Source organism: Volvox carteri (assembly GCF_000143455.1).
Source record: "Volvox carteri f. nagariensis unplaced genomic scaffold VOLCAscaffold_14, whole genome shotgun sequence".
Taxonomy (NCBI): Eukaryota; Viridiplantae; Chlorophyta; class Chlorophyceae; order Chlamydomonadales; family Volvocaceae; genus Volvox; species Volvox carteri.
The window spans coordinates 1,681,359-1,703,442 of record NW_003307557.1 but is presented as its reverse complement, the minus strand read 5'-3'; the positions used below and the strand labels follow the sequence as shown (position 1 = coordinate 1,703,442).

Here is a 22,084-nt window from a genome sequence, read left to right as displayed (position 1 = left end):
CACACACAGATACATATATACAGACATACTCACTTTCCCAACTGGCAGCTGGACATGACAGTCTGAATTTAGAATGGCAGGACACACAACAGATAGGCAGTGTGTGTGTATATATATTAGGTTTAGCGCAATAGAAATAGGAGAAAGGAAGCGTACGGTGGTCACGCTCTTGCTTTTAGGGGAATACGCAGCGGCGGCATAATGCAGCAAAGGCAGCAAAGGCGGAAGCTGCGGCCGTTAAGATGTAACATGTCTAAGATGCAGTTTAAACAAAAGTCCAAAAATACGAAATAACTCACGGTTCGTAGGAGGACTAAGAAGATACCGCAAGACGCCAACAACAACTGCATGTTTTACGTTACGAAACACCGCAGCACAGCACAGCACAGCACGGTACAGCGCACACCGCATGCATAAGGCATCAATCATCAGCAAACCCCCCAGCCACGCGCACACGCGTGCGCATTCGCCTTGTGGGCTTTTATGCCCACACAGAAAAGTAGTGTCGTAAATCCGATGCATTTAAGAGAACGCGCACCCATACAGTACGTGTGTCCTGCACACGTGTGTGTGTGTGTGTGTGTGTCTTGTAAGAATAGCCCCACATTAGGTAAGGTGTAGACAGAAAAAGGGAGAGAGAGAGAGAGAGCGCACACATCAATCGAATTGGTCACGTGACCTCCGGCCCCCACGGGCACCATCTTGTGCGCGATAAGAAAAGAAACTGAGTTTTCCTTTGTGCAGGAGTTGGAGGAGGAGTTGGAGCATCCAGAAGTCGCATAGCATAGTGGGCCCCTGGCAGTCAGCGTTGTGGTGCACGGTGGGACCTCATACACAAAAAGACTCCGTCAGAAAGAAGAAACGCAGACGGCCTCAAAACACGAGGAGGCTCTTAACCATGTGAAAGAGAGAATTTCAAACAGTCCAAACAGGTAACTACACAACCGAATTTGCGAATTTTCGTGTTCGCAGGGCTCAAAGATACCATGTTTCCGTTTTCATGTGGCACACATACACATCTACACGCACGCACCCACACGCAGGCGCGCGGGCGCAAAACGTACACGTACTCGTACGGACAGACAAACATACAGGGATACATGAGAGCACATAATTGCACGCAGAGAGCACGCAGATTGAGAAGATCTGAGAAGACAGCCAGGATAAGAGAAGAGAGAGAGAGAGAAAAAGAAACCAACGGATGACGCGAAAAAAACGGAGCCGGAGGAAATCCTCCAAGAGGAAAAAAGACAGGACGGCTGCCTTCGTCGGCAGTGCACACACAACAGCGCAAAAAAGGGCTCAAGCGACTCAAGCCCAGACCCTGATCAGTGGAAAGGTTAAAAAGCGTGCACAATTTCCAAAATTGAAAATTAATTTTCAATAATTTCCATGCCGGAAAAATGCGCGGGATAAAAGTGTCCGCGGCATACGTGTTTACCAGGCTATGGCCGATGTGTGCGAGGGCACAGCCGCATGCCCCACTTGCCACTGCTGCTATCGTTTTGTCTTGTCGACTCGGCGTACGGAATCGTCGCAAATCCGCAGAATCCCAAATCTACGCACATTCACAGATACGAGCGCCGAGGGGCACACATCAATTTGGAACCTAGACCCGCGATCCACGGAATTTCGCAGATCCGTTGTTCGGAAGGCGATGGTGGGTCCAAGGAAAGATTAGTGCTCTCGCCGAAGCCGCCGCCACCACCGCCGCCGCGGCTGCTGCTGCCGCTGCGGCTACTGCTGCTGCGGCTACTGCTGCCGCTGTCGCTGCGGCTACTGCTGCTGCGGCTACTGCTGCCGCTGCGGCTACTGCTGCTGCTTCCACCGCTACCGTTGCTGATTCCCGTTAGGTTCACCCTCCTTCCTGATTTTTGCATTGACTCGGCATCCGCGGCCGCAAATCGTCCCCATATCAACGAAACCAGCGCCGTAAACACCACCATCTGTGAACGACCGATAGCCACCACCGCCGCGGACGAAGCTGTTAAGCTCTTAAGCCGCAGCTAGAAACTCGCAGCTAACAACATCCCACCAACATCGTCATCGTTATTAACCGAAACAGTTAAACACAACGGTATCTACGGCAATAGCAAACCGCCAAGGGACTACGGGATTCGCGGCCCGGAACACACCACTCTGCGACAGACTCTTTGCGTGCACGCAACTTTGTTTGCACCGCCCCGAGAAGCTTCTTCTTGAAAGCAAAAAGAGCCAAAAGAAAACCACGAAGGAGCACAGGAAGGAAGAGACGAATCCTATTTAGGAAAAGAGATATTCCTATTCGGCGGGAAAAAAACGAGAAATGCGCCCATACGCTTTGTAAATATCGCGAAAAGAAAAAACTTTTTTCATGGAGAATTGTGCAGAAAAAGAGGCACACACACACACACACACACAAACACACACAAACACACGCGCGCACACACACACAGAGTCACTCACGACTAGATGCATAGACATAAAGTACGAGAGACTCACCGTTGTGGTAAGGAGATCAAGCGGGGAGGAAAAGAGAGCAGGTCTGATGCAGCAGAACTCGCGGCGCGCGCATGTGAAAAAAAGAACACGAACAAGGTCACATCGCGACAAGTAGGCAAAATAAAACGATAACGCAAGGGGGAGGGGAAGGGGGGGGATGTTCCCACCCATAAAGCAGAGCACAAAAAAGACAGACAGACAGCCTAAAAAACACAAAACGGCGGCTGACCACAAAAAAAAGGTCCAGTCCAACCCATGACCATTAGACTGACAACAGCGGGATAACGAGAATACAGAAACAGAAGAAGATGAAAATCAGACAGGGACATGAGAAGTTGAAAACAGGGGGAAATGCTGCCTCGGGGGGTCCTTTCATACCTCCGACCTCCTACTGATCACCGACCACTGACCACCACCACCACCGTTAGCAGTCCAGAGCTATACCCCCGACCACATAACCCCGTGATCCCGTGATCCAGCCTCTGTGTATACTCCCCTGGAGCTCGTACTCCAATCCGCCACCTTCAACCTCCCCGCCCCCTTTTTCTTTCCTCCTCCCTTTTCCACTCCCGCCGGCGCCGCCGCCGCCGCCATTGCCGCCACCACCGCCCTAGGGGCCCGCCCATGACCACCACCCCCGTTCAGTCCATCACCCATGCAGTCGGCGGCGGGTTCAGCGCCCCGGCGGCCCCGTCCCGTCCCCTTCCCGTCGTCTCAGGGATGCGAGGTAAGGTCTCTTGTCTCTTGTCCGAGTAACACCCCACGCCACGCGCACCCTGGACCTGAGCGACCGCCCACCACCACCACCACCACCACCACCACCACCACCATCACCACCACCCGGCTACGGGGCCCCCCAAGTTCGGTTGTTTGTTCTCTCCACCCGCCACCCGCCACCCGCCGACTCAGAAAGCCGCTCACCGCACATTTCCCCTTCCCCTCCTCCCCCCCCTCCCCGCCTTCCCCCCCTCCCCGCCTCCCCTCCCTCCCCGCCTTTCCCCCCCCCAGGAGAGGATAAGCTGCGCACTATAAGCGACGCATCTACATGCGTCGTCTTGACGTCAGGTACGATATCGTCAAGTACTATAGAGGTGCCGTACCGGCCGTAATTCCGTACAAAGGAAACATCGTATGCGCATGCCTCAGGCAATAGGGAACGCTAAGGGGAGAGAGAGACACACACGCACAGAGAGAAATACGCCACATACATACAGACACACGCACACAGACGCACACACACACACATTTCGTTGTAGTGTCCCAACATAACACAGAAGCACTAAGGATACTTACGAAATACGGCCAGGTACGACGACATACATACGCACACACACACACGTACACCTACGTACATACGCTAGTATAGACGTCATATTAACACGCATGTACGATATACCACAGGGTCGTCATAGACACAAGCGGGCACGTGATCATCGCATCCTTGTCATTCTCCGTACGGAAAGGCTGTTCCCCCCGACTTCCTCGTCCTGCAGAGTCCGTACACTGTCGTACCGAGGGGTTGCGGGACCCGGGGGTCAAGATGGACTCGTCCCCAGCCCTCAACAGCGCTAGTACGACAACGATAACGATAACAACGACAACCATACAAATGACGGCGACAACAACGGTTTCGGAAATTTCGGAATTCGGAAATTTAACCGAAATGGCGGTTGGGGTGGTTAAGTGTCCGGAGAAATGCCCAGGACGCCAACTCGCGTCGGGTGTACGGAGGGCACTTCTTTGCACAATGGGGACAACTTCCCCTTCTTCAAGATGATGAGGATATGATCTCATTCCTGCATTCCACATCGCGTATGCATACACACGCACACATATCACACACACACACACACACACACACACAAACACGCGCGCGCATGTACTGCACGCACACACCTTATTGTTCACGTCCGCACGTACAAACGCGCATAAAGTCGACAGACATACATCCGCATACCTGAGGGTGGCGCCCCCACCCCCACCCTCACCCTCACCGGGGACAATATCCTCTACCAGACTAAAAAGGGAAGGAAGCTCACAACCGTCACCAGGCGCAGACAGCGACCCCAAAAACGTGAAAATACGCTGCTGGAGGCGGTGCTGCCGCATGCGCAACAGCCACACGCCGTTGCTGTACGACGGCGAACCATCCCCGAAAAAAAACCGTTCGCAACGCTGGAGCAGCAGTAGCAGCAGCAGTAGGACCAGCAGTAGTTGCAACAAAAAGTGGGACCTGTAGCGCAAAAACACAGATCCATGCAAACGAATGCACAAGACGTATATAATTTATCTATGCACATATAGACATACATATGCACGTCATCACATATCATATCGCATCACATCACATACATACGTACATACACATTCCGGTTCAGGACGCATCGCTGGCCTTCATCCTGCACCGCGTTTCCCATACATACATACATACATACACACATACATACACACACGCAGCAGCAGCAGCTTATCCCGCCCTCTTCTTGATTGCCCCGCCGTCCTGCCAGCTCGTTACCCCCCTCCCTCTCATTAATTAGCCATGCAACCAACCCGCCCGCCGCCAGCTGACCCCCCCCAGCAACCCTGCCAACCAATCAACCTGCCCGTCTCCATGCGCGCCCACGCCCACGCCCTCACGAGGGGCCATGGGGATATATTCTCCTGCGGCTGCTATAGCTACTCTTGATGCAGCTCGCAACAACAAAATCTCTGCTGCTGCTGCTGCTGCAGGCTCTATTACAGCCCTGACCTGCGCTTCGTATACAGCGCGCAATATATACATACATACATACATACATACATGCATACATACATACATACATACATACATACATACATACATACATACATACATACATACATACATACATACATACATACATACATACATACATATATATACATACATACATATATATTACCCATCCCTGCCAGCGGTTCCTTCTCGGACAGGAAACACTCTCAGCGCACCGTACTGCTCCACCCAACCACCCAACCACCCAGCAACTTAGGACAACCCAAATGAACTTAGGAAAAGTAGAGGGATGGAGCGGGAAGAAGGGCCAGAGGGGAGAGGGGAAAAAGGAGAGGGGGCCCAATCCGCCTAAATGTCACGCCTTTACCCTGTGCCATGCCATGCCATGCCATGCCGTGCAGTGCAATGCTGAGCAGCAAGAGCCAGGAGCTCCCTCCCCCCTTCCCTCCCTCCTTCCCTCCCTCCTTCCATCCCTTATTTCAAGTCCTCAGTTACACGGCGCTACGGCGCCCTCCTCTTCCTCCTCCTCTTCCTCCTCCTCGAGCCAGAGCTTCCCTGCTTCGCGCCAAACCCCACCCCTCTCGCTGATATCCACAGAAGATGCATGCATGTCGTGCTGCTTCTCCTCCGCTACCTCCTGCTCCTACTCGTCGCCAGCACTGCTGGGGGCTCCCCTCCCTCCTTCTCACCCTCCTTTTCCCCCTGCCTGACCGCCTGACCGCCTGCCTGCGCCCTCACGCTCGCTGCGCCGCCGGCTGTTCCTTGGCTGCTGCCGGTGGCGCTGCCGGGGGCTGTGGCGGTGCCCGGGGGGGGTTCAGGTCCTGTCGGGCCCACGAGGGGGAACGGACCCCGCCTGCGGTGTGTGTGGGGGTTTGTGTGAGGGTGCCGTGTGTGTTTTGAGAGGAAAGGGAAAGTGAGCCCCGCGGTGGCGGTCGGGGTGCGGTGCCGTGCTCGCATGTGCACACTGCTGTCAACTAGGACCGCCAACCAGCCTAACCGTTTACTCCGTTTACAAACAGGTAACAAATATATTCATGAACCCCTCGGCTCTCGTCCTCTGGCTGCTTCTTAGCCAGCCATTTCACCACCGGTCCGCCCACCGTCGTCTCTTCTCTGCCAACACAGATAGACAGACAGACAGATAGACAGACAGACAGACAAGTAAGACACACATATTCGCAACGCACCTTCAGCTTGACCGCCAGACCCCTGTTCCTCGCCTCCAGCTCCTTGCACGACCTCTTCAGCTCGGCCAGCTCGCGACTGTACTCGTTCTTGCTGGAGAGGAGCTGCTGGTATCGCGCCTGGGTTGCCGTACATGGCGTATACGCCGTACGTACGGGGAAGAAACGTTTGTCGCGTGAAGTATAGACCCCCTTTTGTCAAGAGAAGCGAGAACGCGATGGCTACCAAGGCCCTCAAACAAACAAACAGCCTCAGTGCACGTAAGTATGTATGTATTTGCGGGTAATCAGCGGGTCAAGCCCCCTCTCCCTTCCTTCCCCCCTCCCGTTCTCCCCTCCACACACCTTAAGCCCCTCCAAAATCAGTTTCTGTTTCAGTTTGGATCTCGCGGCGCTGATTCTGTTGGCCAGTATTCTCCGGGCCTTACGCGGGTCTATGGAGGGGTCCAGGCGCGGGTCCTCCGCCGGGGCCCTCCCCCCCTTGCCCTTGCGCTGCACCTTCTCAAGCAGCGCAGTCACCGTCTGGGGCTCCAAGTCGCCTGAGGGGATGAGGGGTTGGGGGGATGGGGAGATGAGGGGTTGGGGGGATGGGGGGATGAGGGGTTGGGGGGATGGGGGGATGAGGGGTCGGGGGTTGGGGGGATGAGGGGTTGGGGGGAATGGGGCGATGAGGGGGGGTAAGGCGAATCACGGACGAGGGAAGCAGATACCAGATTCAGACGGATACTCTACACAAGGTTAGACACGGTAACACTGCAGGAGGGGTTTTGCTGAACCCTCTGTCTCTGCGGATGTTCGGGTGACTGGATGAGGAGGGATCCTAGAAGGCAGGATCAACCGCCTTGGACTTCCAGTTCGTATGGCGTAGTACAGTGTGGAAATGGTGGATGGTGCTGTATGGTATGAATAAATCGTAGAAATGACAATGTGCTCAATGGCCCAGAAGCCTCCCACTCTGTAACAATTCAATTCAAAGATGAATGAGCTGCTGCCGGAGACTCAGACGAATGAGCTGCTGCCGGAAGGCGTCCAAAGTCCGAAACTGCCCCCAGGGAGTGAGTCCTAAGCGATGAGGTCACATCGACCCGGGGGGGGTTGGGGGGAAACTCAGCGAAAGCTAACCTGACTGACATGCGGAGCTGTAACCAACCCAACCAACCAACCAACCAACCACCAACGAATCCGCCAGGTCCCCACTCGGTCTCCCAACCTCTCCCCCCCTCTCACACAAAGGTGTAGACACACACATAATGCCGTACTGTTGACAACCACTTACCCAGCACATCCAGGTCTGCAACGGTATCAACCGACTGCGACAACAGCTGCTCCAGGGTGGGTCTTTGTCCTGGTGGGAAATGGTTCAAAAGGGGAGGGAGGGCGGCAGTTGAGGAGGAAATGAAAATGGAAAAAGGCGGGAGGTCACGGTTCTGGTTCAGAAAGCAGAACCGACGACGTGGGGAAGGGATTTCGAGGATGCGGTGGACCAAGGCGCTGAGTTTAAGGTAGGTGGGTAGGTTGTGTTAGGGCTCACATCACACCTTCGTTCTTCATCAAATTTATATCATAGTTGTCCCATAATATCCGTCCTAGGTGCAGCCAAGAGTATAACTCCCAACTGTCTGTCACACTCTTGGCTGTATGAGAGTTAGCTTTGGAGCTCTTTGAGCTCTTTGAGCTCGTACTCTCTGGGGTATCAGGAGCTCCAAACCCCAACCCAACGAGACAGTCGCTCACCAATCTGCAGCTCGTCGCCGGATGCCGCCGAAGCGGCACCACCACCACCACCACCACCACCACCACCACCACCGGTCGACTCCCGCCGCGCGGCGGCGCTGCCAGCACTCCCCCTTAATCGCCGGACAGCAATCTTGCGGCGGGGTCGCCGGTGACTTGCTTCGCCGTCGTCAGTCGTACGGCGGCGGGCGCCGCCAGAGCCGCCGGCGGAACCGCCGCCGCCGGGCAGCCAGGAGTCCTCCCCGGCGCCCTCGCCGTCGGCGTCGCCGCCGTCAGCGTCGCCGTCACGCATCTCATCGGCACTGCCGCCGCCGGTCGGCCGGCCCCCGTCGACCACCTCGCCCTCCCCAAAGTGCTCCTCCCCGCCGTTGGCAGCGCTCACGACGCCGCTATAGCCGCCCGCCATGCCGCCGCCGCCGCCGCTGCCGTCGGCCGCCGGTCCCGCTCCCGCCCCGATAAACCCATGGGCCAAGTGCAACGTCGGCTGCTGAGACTGAGGCTGCTGCTGCCGTACCAATGGGCGCCGGCAACACCACGCCTCTCACCCCAGTTGGATCGCTCAGACCCGACAAGGTCGGATCCCAGGATGGCAGCGGATGCATGAGTCCTGCACTTGGGTGAACCATGGGTCCGTCCGACGGGTAACCCAGCGCCATGCACGTATCGGTTTCATGGCCAACGCCGCCGCCGGCGCCCGGAACAACGACCCCAGTATCGGAGCTGTCGGCAGGACCGCTGCCGCCGCCGCCGTTGGCAGAGGCGCCGGCGGCTGCTGCGGCCGCACCTGTCCCTGCCGCTCGGCCGCCGCGGCCGCCTGGCCCGCGCCAGCTTGCTCCCAACTGCGCCTGCTGTTGCTGTTGCTGCTGCTGCTGTTATTCAACAATAAAAGGAGAGCAGCGCAAGAAACCAGGTAATAATCGACGCGCACGAGGGAAAGAGAACGGAGCGGGAGGTGGGTGAGACAAATGTTTTTCTTTTCCTTTTATGAAGCATTCGAAGGTGAGGAAAGAAAGAAAAGAACATCGAGGAAAAGAGCAGCACCGAATAGAAACTGCACGCGGATACCTTCAAGCCGCCAAGCGGCAGCCAAGGAACACCGGTACACTGCGGCAGCATAAGACCTCAACAAGAGGCATGAAGCGACAACGAACTTCCTAGTTGCTCCAACTGTCAACTGCCAGCTGTGGTTAAGGGCTAAAACGGCCCGATAACGCAATAGACGTTCGTACGGAATCTAGCAACCCATCATCACCGGATAGACCACATTTACCGGCTCCACCCAGCACCTGACGAAACCTCTACCTATATATTACGTATCAATACTTCCTTCCCAGGGGGCTTAACTCCGTTTTATATATCGATTGCCCCCACATTTGTGCGGAAATGGTAGAAACTTGTGACTTGTGTGGCTTGTATTATAAGAGAGAGAGATAAACATTTCGCCGCAGTAGTTCGCGTTTACCTGCATGGCCTGGGCCTGGGCCTGGGCTTGCTGCAGTTGTTGTTGTTGGTGCTGTTGTTGGTGCTGCGGGCCCTGGTGCGGATTTAGGTGGGCATGCTGGCCTTGATGGTGCTGGAGCTGGTGCTGCTGTGTCGGTCCTGCGGTGCTGTTAAGCTGGTGCTGCTGGTGCTGCTGTTTGTACTGCTGCTGGTGCTGCTGGTGCTGGTGCTGCGGGCCCTGGATACTGCTGACGTTGTGAAGCTGCTGCTGCGGGTGGTGGTGCTGGTGGTGGTGATGGTGAGGATGCGGATGATGATAGTGAGGGTTGTGATGAGGGTGCAGCGCCGCCGACGACGGCACCCCGCTGCCGTCGTACGGTTCCGCCGCCAGGTCTCCAATGAAGCCGTGCAACTCCGCGCGCAGTTGCTCGTCCTCATCACCGTACTCGGAGTTTGGACTGCCGCCGAAATGTGCCAAGAGCTCCGGTAGCGGCAGCGGCAGGGGGAGCTCGGCGTCAACCTGAGCCATGACGTCCGCAGCTGCAGCCGCGGCGGCTGCGGCTGAGGCCACGGTGCCGCCGGCAAGCTCCGCGGCGGCGGCGGCGGCGGCAGCGCTGCCGCCAGCCACCAGTCGCATCTGTGACATATCGGCAGTCCCGAAGTCACAGCGCAAGGACTCCGACGCGACAGGATGCAGGTGTCCCGAAGGCGGTTGTGGCGGCTGCTGCTGACGGTGCTGGTTGTCCTCCGGGTGGAGCTGAGCTTGACTGGAACCTGGGGGCCCACCGGGGGCGGTGAAGTGATTGAACGTCGCGGGGACAGCCGCTGGGTGGTGGGAGTGATGATACGGTGCCGGCGGCGGCTGTGGCGACGTCTCCGCGACACGGCCGCCACCAGTGGCGGCGGCGGCGGCACCGTCGCCAGAGCCACCAAGTTGGCGCTGCTGCTGCTGCTGCTGCAGCTGAGGCGTTAGTGACTGTTGTTGGTGCTGCTGTCCTGCGCGCGACGTCGGGAAAGGGTGTGCACCGTACGCCGAGTTGTCGTACACAGTGTACGGATGGCCGCCAGTCTGAGCTATTATCTCTCCTTGTAAGGGGGTCTGTGGATCACCCAGGGATGGGGCCCCAGAGGCGGCGGCGGCACCGTCGGGGAAGGCGCCGGGCTGAAGCGGAGCCGCAGCCGCCGCTACTGGCCCCGCTATTGCCGTACCGGCAAGGGACACGGGTGCGGCGGCGTACCCGGGAGCCCCATATGCCGGCAGCGGTACGGAGTGTGCACCCCCCAGCCGGCGGCCGTACGGTAAAGCCATTTCTGTTGCCAAGGGGGACAGCAAGCCGACTTAGGCCGATTGAAAATGGGTATGTCATTTTTGGACGGCGTTACTCGGAAAGGACGAGCACGGGCCATCTGTCCATACCAACCGCGAGAAGCGCCACGGTAACCGCCCTTAATGCAACATCGTAGTGAAGCATGCTTCATGTCCGCAATAGAGAAATACATTCGTTTACCATCGCAAGTTAGCCTTCGCAAGAAAGTTCCCAAACAGTGCTTACATCTAAACAAATCAGCGCATATTTGTCTGTATGCCATATGTGCAATGGCAAAAGGCATGTTTAATTTATGGAGTAAATTATTCGCACAGAGTTATTCGCAAAGATGCAGGGTGAACTCGATGTTCGTGAGAAGTTGGCTGGAGTACCGGAGTCAAATTTATCAGCCGGAAAGTTGAATTTTGCAAATCGAACCGCAAAGATGCAAAAGATTATGCTGTGCAATTAACCACAATACAAAGGAACGGCGCTTGCAGCCAAAGCGCTAGTGTCGCTTGTAAGCGGTTGCCACGGCGGCAAGCAGCTACTCATCATCAGTCATAATTTTGATCAACAAGAATTTCCAGGAATCCTAAAATTTGCTTTAATTGTTGTCACGCTCTTTCGCCGCATGCAAAGCGGTTACCCCGTCCACCGGAACTTCCCTGGCGGTTACCGGGGCCGCTCTTAATGGCGGATAGGCAAAATTCACACCGGCTTGCGCAATTTTCACCAAGCAAACCGTAGCGCGCAATACCGGACAGGACGTCCCCCAATAGAGAGGATCAACGAAACTTTCAACCCAGGCGGTTCTTAAGCTTAACAAGACTTGAATCATTAAAAGAAATACATGTCCACATCGAGGCGCTCTTGCGAAAGCCGACGGAAAGAAACGGACACAAAGTGGCACGGCCAGGAGCCGATCATTACCGGAAGCAGAAAAGTAAAAGCATAGCATCAAGCTGCATCGCGGCGGCACAACTTTTCACGTAACATCTGCACAAAGCACGAATGACGAAAACACCCACCCACCCACTCACCAACACGCATGTGCGCATGATATCAAGTAATGAACCCTCCGTGCCGACAGTCCACCCACCACAGCGACCCACACTGTCGCTCACCTTCTTGACCATAATAATGCGGCGGTAGCGCCGGCGCGTACGAATACATCATCTGGCGGGACCTGTACGGCGGAGCATACGGCACAGTATACATGTGCCCTGGCGGCAGCAGCTGCGGAGCTAGCGGGTAGCTGCTGGCCGACGGCGGTGGCAAAGCCGCCGGCGGCGGCCCCACCGCGGCGGCTCCACCGCTACCGCCGCCACGGACGGCGGGGGAGCTGGCAGACGTGGTCGCACAAGGTTCGCTGCTCGCGGGCGGCAGCAGCGGCGGCGGTGGTCTGAGGATACCGCCCTCTGAGTGCTGCATCCGCAAGGGAAGGGGGAGCCCCTCCAGAGCCGGGTCGGGCTCGCCACTGCCACTGCCACCGCCGCCGACGCCAGGCCCTACAGGGCCTACGACGGCGGCCTGAGCATCAGCCGCCAGGAAGGGCGACTGCGGGATAGACGGACAGACACACAAACAGGCAGACACACAAACAGGCAGGCAGGCAGGAAACGCTTTCAAGCAAGTGCGGGGAGGAGGTGGTCAAGCTTAGGTAACTGTGGTGGTCAGGTTCTGTCTGGCCGGTGCAGCGCACAACTCGCGAGCAGGAGCAGGAGCGGGGACAAGAAGAACGAATGGAGGCGGCCTTCGCGAGGAGGATGGAGAGAAAGATGATTTGGGTCACGACGACGACGACGACGACGAGGAGGAGGAGGATGCGGAGGAGGAGCGAGGAGGCCTTAGGGAGGGTTAAAAAATGTTTTTGGAGATTGGGAAATATTAAAACAGGAAAATGGAAAGACTTCTAAAAATACGCATGAGCTGGGTCATGAGCCACTGGGGACTCCGCAAAGCTCCGGTGTTCAAGGGTCAGTCTCTCTCTCTCTCTCTCTCTCTCTCTCACACACACACACACACACACACACACATAAACGCACACGCACACGCACACACACACACACACATAAACGCACACGCACACACACACACACACATAAACGCACACGCACACACACACACACAAACGCACACACACACAGCACCCGGCACCGAAACAGAACCGCAATCAGACTCGGACCAAGGGCGGGCACAGGGCTTAGTCCGGGAGCGCGGGCCCCGTCAGGAAGGGCATCGAAATAACAAACACCGCCAAAAATCACCCTCAGGTCGAAAGCATACGGCAGCGGAACCGCATATGGCTGAGTGGGGTGGGGTGGGGTGGGGTGGGCTTGGGTGCCGGGAGCCCATTGGGGGAGGAGGGGTTACCGCCTCTCAGCAGGTGGGAGCCGCGGGGGGCCTGGGGGGAAGGGCTCTGAGCTCGGGAAGTTTTGGGGAGGACGGAGATCGATACGGCATATAGTCGCGCACGCTACAGGCTCAATAACACGTGCGCACGCACACAAACGTACACGCGGACCGCCAATCTGGGCCCCACAGCTTCCTTTGAAACAACCACCAGCGCGGTTGCAAGTCAAAACCATATCACAGCAATAACAGGCAGTCTAGGGTAGGGGCGGGTCAATATACGGACCGCACCCCGCCGGAGGACCGGAGGGCCGGCACCAGCACGACCCCAGGGAAAGGAAAAGGAGCCACGGCCTCGGTACGGCTCGTGATTCACAAACGGGGGGTGGTACTGCGGGTATCGCTTGTTCTTGTTGCGAATGGAGGCTAGTGCGAAGGAGGTAAGAGGAGGTGGAGGAGGTGGATGAGAGACGTGGGCGCGCGCGTGTGTGTGTGTGTGGGGGGGGGGGGGTGCAAGGCGGGGTTCCCATGCCGGCTCTTCCAGCCGAGCGCGGCGCATGCGCCATGAAGCTGGAAAATAGCCTCTGGCGGTCCGGTCCGGTGTCCAGTCCGGTGTCCGGCCTAGCCGACGGGCTTAGGGGCTCATCCTTACACCGGGCTTCCCCCCACCCACCCCCTCGCTTCCTGGCTAGCAGCGTGATTGGCGCGCTCTCCAAACCAGCCGTCTGTCTGCTGCATCTGTCGACCCCTCCCCTCCCACCACTCGTCGCACCCAATTTGGCCTGGCTGCCGCGTGCTTTCATAAGGGGGGAGCCAAAGCCGTGTAGCAGCCAGGTGCGAGCCCTGTCGGCTGGATCAATCGGCGGCATCAATCCAATACACGGAAGACACCACGGCTACCCGCCCGCGATCTAATGGATCTATCCCTTTCCCTTGGCTAGCGGCATGGGCTCAGTATGGAAGGCCAGCTGGCCTTCCATACCGTTCTCCAGCTGTCTGAAGGAAGAAAAGGGATTGGATGGAAGGATAGATAAAAATGCACTCTCCCGTATCCAGCCGTTCAGGCGCCTAGCGCCCACATGATGGTGCCGTCTACCTCGCCTCCTCCTTCTTTCCCCCACATTCCCCAGGCACGGGAAGGGAAGGGAAGAGAGAGAGAGAGAGAGAGAGAGAGAGAGCGCTATCTATATACCTATGTATATACGCACCGCACGAGAGTGTGCACGCGCTGGTGTTCGGGGTCTTACCGCAAACGGGCGAGTTGGCATGTCCTCGTCCTGCGCAATGCCATAGCCCGGCTGCTGCAACGGCGGCGGTGGCACACCGTACGGCATGTGCAGCGGCGGGAAGGCAGGGTGCTGCCGCCGACCCACCAGCGGAGGGGTTGCTCCAGGGTAGGGGTGCATGACGGAGCTGTACTGCGGGTGACGAGGGTACTGTGAGAAATATGGGTGGCGCGGGGTCATGCCGCGGTAGGGGTGGTGGGGTGGCGGGCGGCAAGCCCATGGACGAGCTGGATGGAATGGCGCGACCGGCGGGCCGCCTGGCGGCCGGGACATGTGCATAGAATTTGACGGATCGCCATCAGGGCGAATTTGGCCAGCGTTGGCTGCTGCCGGCAGGCTGCTTCCCGGCTCAGAAGATTGCGCTTGGCGTTCCAGCTCTGGCAGGCCGTCAAGACCCGCCGGGCCCGGAACTACGCCTGATTCTGCGTGGCGTTCACTCCAAGCAATTTGTTCTGAGCTGTAATGGCAGTGGCCTTGTGCGGCCTCGCCTGGAGCAGCTTGATGTTGTCCGGCGGTCCTGCCCGGCTGTTGCACAGCGCGGAGCCTGCCCTGCTGCAGGACATCCTGACCACCAAACGTTAACATCTGCTCTTGTTCTGGCGGGCGCGAGGCTGCGAAATTTGCTTCCGAAGTGGTGCGGTTTCTCCACGGCGCCTTGCAAGGGCTAAGCTAAATGTGCTTGCTGCCTTGCAAACTGAACCTAGCAAATAAGACGCAAACACGTCAATCCACTGTCGCCATTGCGTAGGCCAGGCGCGTTGGTGGAGCACAACGCCGCGCGACCGACGTTGATGGTCTATCGTCGATAACGCATGGCCGCCATAGTTCCAACAACCAGACTCTACACAAACCTATGAAGTGCAAAGCAACTTACGCGGACAGCAAGCGCTCTGCTCGTATGGACGAGTGCAACCGATGATTGTCGTGCACAACATAGCATGAACATCCGGTGCTCCGCACGAGTAGGAACTAACCGCACCAATGCGTCTGCTGTGGGTGTATCAATTTCGATTCCCAATTATTGTGTGAGACTGCCACATCATGTCTCCGTGCGTTCTTTTGCGGGCAAGACATCTAGTTCCCGGGCTTGGCAGGGGTCTCCGGCTTTACGCGTCCGCAGCTGCACCTAATCCTTTGGCTTCAGGAGCTTCGGTATGTTGTCGAGTTGACCTGCGTAACTGGCACCTCGAGCTGCCTAGAGTTAGCAGATGTCTTGCTTTGTATTGCGCAAGCGATCCAGTCATCAAGTATGTCAACAACGTATTCATGGTATTTCCATCTTGTGTGCAAAGCCTGACAGCGCTTCTAAGCTCACCTTGTTTTACTCCTATCAACGTTGTGTGAAACCCTGCTTTCGTCAGCAACCTTAATTACACACGGTGTGAACTTACACTATGTCTCACCGCAGCTACCAAAGGTCAAACTTCTGATTGATGGTAACTTTGTGGACTCGACCACTGCCAACTGGCTGGATGTTGTAAACCCGGTACGCATGCGCGCAACCTTGTTGGCTGGAAACAGTTATCCTTGGCCATAGTCCTTTTCTCTTGGCAAGGTACACATGGCTCCACCGTTGTTGGCGCTTTCTTAAAGCGTCAGGCTAGGGAAAGTTTAAATTCCTGATGGTGCTGCACCGACGATTTCCCAACACTCCAGGCGACGCAAGATGTTCTGTCGCGCCTGCCGTTAACCACAAAAGCCGAGTTTGACTCCGCGGTGGAGGCAGCCACGAATGCCTTCCCTAAGTGGCGCGCCACACCGGTGCCCACCCGCGTTCGGGTCATGTTCAAATTCCAGGAGCTCATACGGGCCAACATGGTGGGCTGAGAAGGAAACATTGGTGGGAAAGGGTTCCGATTCTTTGGATCAACCAAGCGTCTTCTGCCTCACGCGCTCACATGGGCTGGGGGGAACGCGGGAGAAACGCGCGAAAATGGGAAGGACACAAGGGAAGCGACATGCGTGCCAAACTCCCAACCCAACCTAGGGCCCAGCTGCGAACACCGGCTGCCGTCGCACACAAAACTCCGTCGAGAAGTCTTTCGAATCGACTCGCAGTCCACTCATTACGCAAGTCCGTATTCAAGATCCATACATGTCGTTGTCGTCCTTGCTCACGTGCATCGGTTTCACGGTGATGTGATCTGTCGACCCATATCGTATATCGTCATCCAGGTTGTCGTCGATGATGTTATGTATATTTCGTGTGTCTCCAGGATGAGCTGGCGAGGTCGGTTACGATGGAGCAGGGCAAGACGCTCGCGGATGCGAGAGGCGACGTCTTCCGGGGCCTAGGTGAGTGGGTTTCCTAGAACAAGAGGCAGCAGACGAACCGGCCGGCCCGACCCGGCCCTGCGTGCTTTTAATTGATATGAGCCGCGGTGATTATGGGATACCCGCGAATAGGCGCGACGATTATGGACCATAGAAATGGCGATGGTGGTACACAAGGATATGTCTGCATGTATGTACATGCGCGTAGGTGGGTGGGCTTGGTTTCGGATCTTTTCGGATTACATATAATCTTGGCGCCCTTCTGTCGCGATTCTTTGTCCAAAGAAGACGGATGCCAGATGTACAGGCAGGCAGACAGGTAATGTGAAACCCCTCTCGCCGTGCCTGCCCTGTGTGTGGCCCCGCCCGTGTGTGTGTTTCTTGCCGCCTCGAGACACACACACATACACACACATTGCAGCCCACACTACATCCACCACATGCACCCCGTGGCCGCGTCTTCACCTCTCAAAACCAACCGTCGCTTCCCGCACCCCATCTCGTCAATCCGCGTTCTGTCGTGGTGGTGGTGGTGGCGATGACGGGCGGTGATGGCGGAGGGTATAGAGGTGGTGGAGGCGGCCTGTGGAATCGCGCCGTACTTGTCCGGTGAGCTCGTGGAGAACGTGGCGGGCGGCATCGACTGCTACTCCATCCGCCAGCCGCTGGGGGTGAGAACATCCGCCTTTTTTTCCTTACCCCCCCTTCGCTCCCTTCCGGAGAGAACCTGACGGGCAATGTAATAGCGTCCTCCCTCCCTTCCTTACCTCCATTCGCTCCATGCGCCCTCAGTGGTTCGTCTTACACTCCCTTCCTTACCCTCCCCCACCTCTATCGGCAGTTTAAACTGGTGGCAATTGGATCTGCAGCGTGGTTAGGGCAGGCTAGGAGGGGAGGGGAGGGGAGGGGAGGGGAGGGCGGTTGCATCGCGGGGCGGAAAGCCGCAACGGATGGAGGTCTGTGGCCAGCGCTGGTATATAAGCGCAGCAGTACCGATCTCAACACGATTCTCCAGCCATCATAGCCAAGAGCCACACATTGCCCAACAAAGTGGTTTGAGAGAGGATAGGGATGTAGTATGTGTGGGTTAGGGGGGGGGGGTTAGCGGCATAGGTCAACAGGCCAACAGGAAAAAAATACCCGAGGAACGGCGGCCGTTGTCGTCATCTTCCTATACATAGCGGTGGCGGTGGTGTCGTTGCACCCATGTCTTCCATAGCCCCATAAAACAAACCCCATAGCTGTATGTCACCCCAACGACCCGCTTCATTCACCTCACCCAACCCGCTTCCGACCTCACCCCCTCTCCCACCTCTCGTCCTTTCTCTCTCCTTCCCTGGAGCCATTCCCCCCTTTTGTAACTTTGGACGCCGGCACTTGTTTTTTTCCCTTCGTGACTTATCAGGCAGCGTGTAATAATTAGCCAGCCTCTCCGCTCTCTCTCTCTCTTCCTCCTCCTCCTTCTCCTCAGGTGGTGGCGGGCATCTGTCCCTTCAACTTCCCCGCCATGGTGCCCCTCTGGATGTTCCCGCTGGCGGTCACCGCCGGCAACACCTTCCTGCTCAAGCCCAGTGAGAGGGACCCCGGGGCGGCGGTGATGCTGGCGGACCTGGCGCAGCAGGCGGGGCTGCCCAAGTGAGCTGTGGTGTTGGGAGGTGGCGGCGGCGGCGGCGGTGGTGGTGGTGGTAGTGGTGGTAGTGGGGATTTGGGATGGGGGTGCCGCAGGAGGTGGTGGTAGCTCGGGGTTCCGGTGCATCCGGGGATTTGTGTGGCTCGCTGCAAAGCTTTATGTTCCTTCCTAACTTCCTTCCGTAACCTCTTAAAAAACATTTAATGCAAAACTTACATTCGATAAGGATAACTTCTTTGCATTCGCTGCTGTCTTCTGTGTGTCCTCTGTTTCCTTTTCTTCCTTCTTCACTCGCCTCCCTCGGCTTTGTTTGCTAGTAGCCGGTGCTATGGCGATTTGGAAGCTTAGCGGGCGTAGCTGAACCCTTTCTCACTGCCGCACCGCCACCGCTGCCCACGTCTTCCTCCCCCCCACCCCCCCACCCCCATTCAACTCCAACTCCCAACTCCAGGGGCGTCCTCAACATCGTTCACGGCAGTCGTGACGTGGTCAACTGGCTGTGTGACGATCCCTCCATCAAGGCGCTGTCCTTCGTGGGCTCGGATGCAGCGGGGCGCTACATCTACGCGCGGGGCTGTTCCGCCGGAAAGCGGGTCCAGGCCAACCTGGGCGCTAAGAACCACGCGGTAGTGATGCCTGATGCAGATGTGGATACAACTGTCAAGGCACTGGCGGGTGGGTGAGGGATGAGGAGGGTGGGAGCGCATGTAGGTGGGTGGGTGGTGGGAATGGATGGATGGATGGATGGTGGCGAAAGATTGTTGCTGTTGAATGAGGGCGGATGGGAGTGGGTGGCCGAGAGGTTGGGCCCCTCACCGTCCATCCATCCATCCATCTATCCATCCATCCACCCATGTCCGCTCCCTTACATCCGGCCCTATCGGTTACCGACCGGGCACCTCATCCCATCCCATCCCAGCCCCCACGCCATTCACTGCCCTCGCCGCCGCCGCCGCCGCCGCTCTCCCACTTAGCCTCCGCGACCTCCTCCGGCGCCCAGGTGCGGCCTTCGGTGCTGCGGGTCAGCGCTGCATGGCCATCTCCGCGGCGGTGTTCGTGGGGGGCTTCAGCGAGCAATGGCGTGGCTCCCTGCTGGAGGCGGCTCGCAGTCTGAAGCTGAACGCGGGCTGGGAGAAGGACGCGGATGTGGGCCCTATGATCAGTCCGGAGGTGAGTGGCTGGTGGGTGGGTGGGTGGGTGGGTCGATGGGTGATGTAGTGGGTAAGGTGGAGGGGGGTTGGGTGGATGAGGGAAACAAACAGCAGCAAACCGAGAACCAATCCCTAGTTACACACACCCATCTACGTGGTGGGTTTATTACCGCTTCTCTGTAAAAACACACATCTGCCAAACGGATTCCGTTTCGCCGCGTAGGCATGCCGCGTAGGCAAATGCTCGTGCTGAGCCCGAAGCGCCGGTATTTACATTCCTCCCCCCTGAACACCTCTACCCATCTCATCTGTCTGCCATCTACACCGCCATCTACACCGCCATCTACACCACCATCTACACCGCCATCTACACCGCCATCTACACCACCATCTACACCGCCATCTACACCGCCATCTACACCACCATCTACACCGCCATCTACACCGCCATCTACACCGCCATCTACACCGCCATCTACACCACCATCTACACCACCATCTACACCACCATCTACACCGCCATCTACACCACCATCTACACCGCCATCTACACCGCCATCTACACCACCATCTACACCGCCATCTACACCGCCATCTACACCACCATCTACACCGCCATCTACACCGCCATCTACACCACCATCTACACCACCATCTACACCGCCATCTACACCGCCATCTACACCACCATCTACACCGCCATCTACACCACCATCTACACCGCCATCTACACCACCATCTACACCACCATCTACACCACCATCTACACCACCATCTACTTCTGACTGTCTCTCTCCGCACCCGCCTACAATACCGCCTACCTGCCTCCCACCTGCTTACCTTGGAAATCGAACCTTGTAATTCTACTTCTACCTAAAACCCTAAAACCCTCCCCGTACACCCCGTGTGTGCAGGCCAAGGCTCGTGCTGAGCGGCTGATCGCCAGCGGGGCTGCTGCGGGTGCCCAAGTACTGCTGGATGGCCGGGGTGTTGTCGTACCGGGGTACGAGCGAGGCAACTTCCTGGGCCCCACTGTTCTGGCGGGGGTGACGCCGGACATGGAGTGCTACAGGGAGGAGATCTTCGGACCCGTGCTGAGCTGCATGGATGTGAGTGTGAGGGCTGCGTGCGTTTCCACTACAGCCACTGCTGTAGTATCCTCGTTTTTTAGGGGTTTAGGGTTTTGGGTGTCTCAACACTGTGGCTGCAAACAGGTGGCCAGGTGGTGCTATCCCGGTGACACTGACACGACCCTCTTGCCGCCCAGGCCCTTCGGCAGCCACCAGCCAGCGCTCCCCCGCCCCTTGCCCCTTCGCTCTCCACCCCTGCTGCCGCCGCGACTGGGCTCCTCTGCTGCCGCCACCGCTGCTCTCCACCTCACCCTACCCACCCAAGGGCATATCGGCGGTTGCTGCTTTGAGATGCACATCATGTTACTCCCCATCCCCATCCCACCCGAGCTCCCGGTCTCCCCTTTTCCTAAACCTCTTCCAGGCTTCTTCGCTTGACGAGGCGCTGAGCATCGTGAACGGCAACGAACACGGCAATGGTACGGCAATCTTCACTCGCAGCGGGGCGGCGGCGAGGAAGTTCCAGGTGGGGTGTACTCTTGTGGTATGGGGTGGCGGGGGAGGGGAAGGGGGCAGGTGGGTGCGCCTGTGCTGGTGGCAGGAGGCCTTATGGAAATGGGGAAAAGGGGCTGTTAGTGCACCGGCCAGGTCCGTACCTAATCTACGGTGGAGACGTGGACGATGGCGTCTTAAGTGTTGCCGTATTCTGAGTGTCATCATCACCTCTATGCAGGGTGCCGTCTGTAGGGGTACCCTACCTACCTGGCTTTGGCCCCCCCTGCCTCCCTTTTCCCTTTCCTTTTCGCCAGTCCGAGGTGGATGTGGGCATGGTGGGCATCAATGTGCCCATTCCGGTGCCGCTGCCCTTCTTCTCCTTCACCGGCTGGAGGGGCTCCTTCGCAGGTGCGTGTAGGCTGTATGTTCTGGGAGTAATGAGGCGGCGTGCGTTTGCGATGCTTTGTTCCGATTCCTCCTACCTCCCTTTCCTGTCCTTGTATTTGTAGGTGACCTGCACATGTACGGCCGAGCGGGAGTGCAGTTCTACACGCAGACCAAGACCGTCACCGCCAAGTGGCCCGCAGACGACGTCAAGACCATCGCGGCTGCTTCCACCAATGTCGGGGGGCCCGCCAGTTGCCGTACTCCGACGGCGGCGATGGCAGGGCAGCGGGAGCGGCTGCCGGGCTTGGATCGAGTGGGGGCAGCGTGATGTCCTGTATGTATGTTGTTACAGGGTGGTTAACTTCGCCAGCGGCCCCCTTTCCCGGGGCAGTCCCTGCTCTCCCCTGCTAGAGGGGCACCCTAATCCGTCACCCCATCCGACTTCAGAGTGTATTTGTTGGGTTCGGCAACTCACCACCAGCATCCAACCAAATCTAGCGGATCAACGGCGCATCAACTTAGTTCCTGGTCAGCT

At 57.5% G+C, this 22,084-nt stretch overlaps 3 protein-coding genes across 3 annotated transcripts; 2 read left to right on the top strand and 1 right to left on the bottom strand.

The window, feature by feature from the left end:
- Positions 1–1,476: 1,476 nt before the first annotated feature.
- Positions 1,477–5,229, top strand: VOLCADRAFT_89907 (uncharacterized protein; the record flags this gene model as incomplete). Its single annotated transcript, XM_002949498.1, has 5 exons — positions 1,477–1,660; positions 3,200–3,208; positions 3,490–3,546; positions 3,738–3,787; positions 5,212–5,229. 5 exons carry the CDS (start codon positions 1,477–1,479, stop codon positions 5,227–5,229), a joined length of 318 nt encoding a protein of 105 aa, XP_002949544.1.
- A 741-nt stretch (positions 5,230–5,970) lies between these two features.
- VOLCADRAFT_89906 (uncharacterized protein) lies at positions 5,971–14,125 on the bottom strand (the record flags this gene model as incomplete). Its single annotated transcript, XM_002949400.1, has 13 exons — positions 5,971–6,089; positions 6,337–6,349; positions 6,424–6,540; positions 6,766–6,959; positions 7,697–7,765; positions 8,155–8,659; positions 9,617–9,862; positions 9,956–10,368; positions 10,489–10,590; positions 12,029–12,461; positions 13,172–13,210; positions 13,543–13,682; positions 14,029–14,125. 13 exons carry the CDS (start codon positions 14,123–14,125, stop codon positions 5,971–5,973), a joined length of 2,487 nt encoding a protein of 828 aa, XP_002949446.1.
- A 1,828-nt stretch (positions 14,126–15,953) lies between these two features.
- On the top strand, positions 15,954–21,877 carry VOLCADRAFT_59269 (uncharacterized protein; the record flags this gene model as incomplete). Its single annotated transcript, XM_002949497.1, has 11 exons — positions 15,954–16,028; positions 16,199–16,360; positions 16,759–16,837; positions 17,384–17,487; positions 18,288–18,451; positions 18,898–19,121; positions 19,447–19,616; positions 20,512–20,706; positions 21,092–21,193; positions 21,477–21,570; positions 21,672–21,877. Coding segments are annotated over 11 exons (1,575 nt in total), but the record flags the coding sequence as incomplete, so codon positions are not given.
- Positions 21,878–22,084: the final 207 nt, after the last annotated feature.